Below are 5,888 nucleotides of genomic sequence, written 5' to 3' on the forward strand. Positions count from 1 at the left end.
GGGGGGGTGGCTAACCGGCGCTGAGTGACTGACTGACTGATGGACTGTCGTCTAACGAGCTAACTGTCTGCTTGATTTGTTGTCTCGTTTTGTGTTGTGTTGTGCCCCATGAGTGATTGCGAGTGGATTACCTGTGATCGATTGATCGATCGTTTGTTACTCAGCTGTGCTGTGCCCATGGATTCCACCTGTCTTCACATACCGACACGACGTTAGTTCGCTTATTGCAAACACATATTTGCTGTCACTTCAACACCTCAAACCACATCAAATATTTATTGTAACATTTTAGCGTTCAGGGTACAAACTAATTAATAATCACATACTTTTGTTCGTTTGATTAATTTTATTTTATTTCTTTGAAATATCTTCTTTGTAGTGCCGTCCCATTGTCGAGCAGCGTAACATTTGTATACGTAGCAGCGCTAAGCGTTCAACGCTTTTAATCACCGACATTGCGGCCGATGATAGCGGCAAATATACGGTGGAGATTATGAATGCGTTTGGCAGCGATGCGGCGGCCGCTTCGGTGGCGGTGGAAGGACCACCAGATGCGCCCAGCGGCAAGCCAAGTATCTCACAAGGTCCCGATCGCATTGCGGTGGCATGGTGTGGCCCACCCTACGATGGCGGTTGTATGATAACTGGTTTTATGTACGTAAAAGCCACAATATCCAAATATATTTCGATAATTCATTCTAAAGCTGCTGGTGTGCTAATCCGTGTTTTGTTCTTTAAAATTTCAGCATTGAAATGCAACAGTTGCCTACTGCCGCACCGAATGTTGAATGTGACGAATTGACTGATGGCGAAAGCGGCGGTTGGCATGAAATCGCTACCGTTGTGGACTCATTAGCGTACACCGTTAAGAATTTGACACCGAACGCCACATATCGATTTCGTGTGCGCGCCAAAAATGTACACGGCTGCAGCGCACCCAGTTTGCCCAGTGACGCGGTTGAGTTGCAAGCTCAAGAAGTTTCAACTGAAGGTAAGTGAGGAGGGAAGGGATATTTGGGGTGATAATAAAGAAGATAAAGGTGACTAGAGTGATGAAGAGGAATACTAAATTTGGATTATGATGCAAAAGAAGATATTGACCCACATAAATGTTTGCCAAAATGATCAGAACGTAGAGCTGACTCGATTTAGCCAAGTCCATCTGTCTATCTGTTTGAACGAAATTTATTACCTCAGTTTTCGAGATATCCGACTGAAACTTGGTAAGCTAGTATATTTTTATAATGTATTCATCATTTGTCGGAGTCGTCAAAATCGGTCCACTATAACTTATAGCTCCCATACAACTGATTGTTAACTTTAGTTCTCGGTCCTGGTTACCTATTCTGTGGAAATGCCATATGAGCATTTAGTTTAGTTGTGTCCCACTTTTAATAGATTTTAAGTACTAAACAAATTATAACTTTTAAGTACTTAGGATATTCCTGAGCTCGCGGTTTTTTCGGTCGGAGCCCTCTCGGATCGGGGGCCCGTAGCATTTTGCCACCCATGCCACCCTATAGTTACGCCTCTGCAGGCTGACTCTATCGAAATAAGTCAGATACGTGGGCTTCAATTTGGGAAACCTATTAGCGCTGTATAAACGGGAGTATTAGGACGCCTATAACTGCCCTAAATGCTCTCAAATCAGCTGTATGTAGTCAGTGGTTGCATGATTCATTTTCTTCTAGGGCATGCAGCCTATCAACGGTCTAAGTACGATAAGGAAAAAGCTAACAAACAAGGGCTCTAGAGATCTTGCTGCATGTTCTGCCTGTGGTCTTATGCTCTACGTGGGTAGCCACGGTTGCACTAAATGGAATGATATGAGCTCCGAATCAGCATGTGAGCAAGAGCTCTCTCTGAACCTCAATTTTACGTTACCGGATTTCTGTAGCGTTTTGCAATCAACGAAGTTATAAGGGGTTTGATCGATTGATAGGCAGTTAGCTGCTAAAGCACATGAAAGTGATAAATTCACATCGAGGATAGTCATGGAGTGTATAAATACATATTCCTAATGTGTTGCCAAAGAGGCTTGCCTTAAATACATATTGTTGATATCATGTCAAACTATCGAATGTGCAAAAAAGCTCTTTCAATTACGATACGTTGTGCATGCGTTAAGAATGATACGCAAGTTGGCAAATCGTCAAATTTCTAGTCTTCTTAGAAGCAGAGGATACTGGCTTTAACAAAGTGTCGAATACCAGAAAATTTCCTACACTGAAAATAAAATTTCGTAAAAGTGCTACGAAAATCTTTCGTAGTGTTGGTTTTTGTACAATGTACGAAACTTTCGTTCATAATACGAACACATTTTTCACAACGAAACAAGATTTTACGAACCATACGTAAATATAACGAAAGGACTTTCGTAAGGCATTTTTTCAGTACAATTTACGAAATCTTACGTTTATTTTACGAAACACATTCGTAAAGCACTGAAAAAATCTCTGTACGAATAATTTTGTATATAGTAGGAAGGCATTCGTAATATTTACGTATGGTTTTAAATTTACGAAATTTACAATTCTGTATTCGTACAATTTAGTTAATACTTTCGTATAAAGTACTAATGCAGAAACATGTTTTTTAAATTCGTACAACATACGAATATTTTCGTACAACATACTCAATTACCGGCAGTTTAATATTTCATCATATTTTTTGTACTGCGTGTCATTGCGAAATTCATTGTTGGCTGCTGTGAAACGTATAATATAATTTTAAACGTTTTAAAAAGGGATTTGCTGGATAAAAAAACCATACAAAATTAAATATTAAAGCTGTGGATAAATGCTTTTAAGCATGCAATGTTTTTAACATCGCCTACGCTAATTTCGTTAAATATATGAATTATTTCTGTGCATTTTACAAAAATTTCGTAAAAGAATAACGAAATAGTACGAATTTTTTTTAGTAAATAATACAAAATTCTTTAGTAAATAGTACTAAATTCTTTAGTAAATAGTACGAATACATTCGTAAAATGTACTAAAAATCTGATGCCTCATATTTTCGTAGTATGTACGAAAACGGTTTTGTACAATCAACGAAAACTTTCGTGGCTCAAAATTACAAACAATTTCGTAAGATTTACGCAAGTTTTCGTTATATTTACGCAGATTTTATTTTCAGTGTAATGACAACAACAGTTTCTGCAGCCATTTTTTTCGCTCTCCTGAAAAATACCCATTTTCACATTCGATAGTTTAACATGGTAGCGACGATATAAATATATATAGAATTAACTCCCCTCTTCCGCGATCAATGCCGCTTCTTATGCAGGCAGGTGAATACAAGATTATCTGCAAATCTAGCCCACTCTTTCTAAAGCTGCAGCTCCTACTTCCACTTGAAATCGAGGTTATTACAGGCCGCTGCTTCATGGTAACGCATGCAAAACAGAAAATTTAAACTGACGAATAAATTCTTTCTTAGCTATCAATGGACATACAGTGGTTAAAGTGTGTCGCCTTCCAATGCTGGATGAAGTCATCGACGTGTCTATATTTCTCGAACAAGAATAAGATGATTATACTTTGGTCCCCCAAGCTTTTAGTTATTTAGTCGGAATAATCATGATAGTAGACTAATAAATCAGATGATGCCGGTCCTCATGATAAATTAACAAGTTAAGGAGGAGGAGAAAAATTTGTTATCCGTGTCGGAACTTGAGCTTAAATTGGGCTATAAGATCCCATATAACTACTAGGTAGTGGGATAAAACGAGTAGAAAAACAAAGCGGGCTGTCCTCTTTGGCAAAACTGGGAAGCGAAACTGTTCGAGAATTATAAGCCTACAGAAGGACAGCAAGAGAAATTGTTCGCCCTTTCAGCTCTAAAACCACCAACGCTTTGCGCCCTAGACAGCTAGTTGGGATATCCATTTTTGGAACAGCGTCTATCGCTTTACATCTTATCCAGTTATGCTTACGTCGAACCTCATTGTTAAGATTCGGTTTTAGATTTCATAAATCAGAAAATTTCGACAGCGATTCGAGAACATTTATATCACCAGAATATGTCTGTTTGTTAGTTATATAATTATTGATTTAAAATTTGGTTTGTTTTTCTCTTCCAGACTTCCACAGGCCGATTAGCGTTAAGTCAGGTGGCGATTTTAAAAATCGCTTCGAAGTGCTCGAGGAGTTGGGCAAGGGGCGCTTCGGTGTCGTCTATCGCGTACAGGAACGTGAGGACCCACGACAAATACTCGCCGCAAAAGTGATTAAATGCATTAAAGCACAAGATCGTCAAAAAGTATTGGAAGAGATATCGATAATGAAATCATTGCAACATCCGAAGCTATTGCAACTTGCTGCTTCTTTTGAAAGCCCACGCGAAATCGTAATGGTGATGGAATAGTAAGTGAAGCAATGAAATTGCAATACCTTCACATTTCAGTTAAAATTTCTAACGTATACTAAATTTGTTTGATAAACTCACTTCATTACAGCATTACTGGCGGTGAGCTATTCGAACGCGTTGTAGCCGACGATTTCACGCTCACCGAACGCGATTGCATACTCTTCCTGCGACAAGTGTGCGAAGGTGTCGCCTACATGCACACCCAGTCGATTGTACACTTGGACCTGAAACCAGAAAATATTATGTGCCATACACGCACCAGCCATCAAATTAAAATAATCGATTTCGGTCTGGCACAGCGGCTGAATATGAAAACGCCAGTGCGCGTACTATTTGGCACGCCAGAGTTCATACCACCCGAGATAATTAGTTATGAACCCATCGGTTTTCAGTCGGATATGTGGAGCGTGGGCGTCATTTGTTATGTGCTGTAAGCTATTACTCGAATATATTGGTGCTATGATTTCTTAAATACACAGACGAATTTTTTCTTCCTCTTTATACCAGTTTATCTGGCTTATCACCTTTCATGGGGGACACAGACGTGGACACTTTCTCGAATATAACACGCGCCGATTACGATTTCGATGATGAAGCTTTCGATTGTGTATCACAAGAGGCGAAGGACTTCATTTCGAATCTGTTGGTGCATCGCAAAGAAGATCGTTGGACAGCCAAACGATGTTTGGAATCGATTTGGCTAACGCAGGAACATGACGAAAATCTCAGTAATAAAATCTGCACAGACAAACTAAAGAAATTCATAATACGACGCAAGTGGCAGGTAAGTAATTGAAAAGAAAGAAATTTTATTTTAGTTGCTCTGGAGTTTTTTTCCTGGCAAAATGTAGTAAAGAACCAGCTAATTTTTTAAACTTTTCATTGGAGGTTGAAATTTCCATTTGAAGCTAGCAATTTTTTTCTCATTAAATCTCACGCAACTATCAAGCGGACCATCATGCATAGTAGCGGACATGGCATAAACAGCGTTGTCGCTGTATCTAATGCTATTATATTTAGAGATACAATTGCTTATCATCACAGCTTCTTTGATACTCGACAGCAAACGCTCCAAAGTCCATAAATCTTTCGTATAATATTTTTTGGCGAACACTCCAAGGTAGTGGTCTGAAACTATCGATAGTCGACACTATCGATAGTATGCGATAGTTGTTTAGAAACCATCGATAACTATCGCTAGTTATCGATAGTCGTCTAAACTTACGATTTGGCCTTATATTGCGCTTGGCATTTTTGTAAAAAAATTTTCTTACATAATCAGTATATCGCTTGGTTAGAATGAAAAGTAGCTGATTCCATTTTTAGAAATTTGACAGGAGAGTAAGAAACTTCTCATAGCCATTTTCTCCAAAATTTTATGAAACTTTTAAAACAAGATTTTACGTGTTTAAAGCAAAGCAAACCTTTATACGAATCGGAACGATTCGTTGCTAATTAAAAAAAATTGAATTTTTTTAGAGCTATTTATTTTCTATTAGTTCCTGTCTCGAATC

General features: G+C 38.5%; 2 protein-coding genes across 4 annotated transcripts in view; one reads left to right on the forward strand and one right to left on the reverse strand.

The window, feature by feature from the left end:
• The window catches only part of LOC118743018 (myosin light chain kinase, smooth muscle-like), a 23,528-nt gene that overhangs the window by 4,928 nt on the left and 12,712 nt on the right, over positions 1-5,888 (reverse strand). The window lies entirely within an intron of this gene.
• LOC118743019 (myosin light chain kinase, smooth muscle-like) lies at positions 380-5,598 on the forward strand (the record flags this gene model as incomplete). The annotated part of the gene is given in 5 exon segments (XM_036475487.1): positions 380-654; positions 747-991; positions 4,088-4,370; positions 4,463-4,804; positions 4,882-5,598. Coding segments are annotated over 5 exon segments (1,320 nt in total). The 3' UTR covers positions 5,171-5,598.

This window comes from Rhagoletis pomonella, unplaced genomic scaffold, assembly GCF_013731165.1.
Source record: "Rhagoletis pomonella isolate Grant_MI unplaced genomic scaffold, Rhpom_1.0 Rhpom_scaffold_00007, whole genome shotgun sequence".
NCBI classification, from domain to species: Eukaryota; Metazoa; Arthropoda; class Insecta; order Diptera; family Tephritidae; genus Rhagoletis; species Rhagoletis pomonella.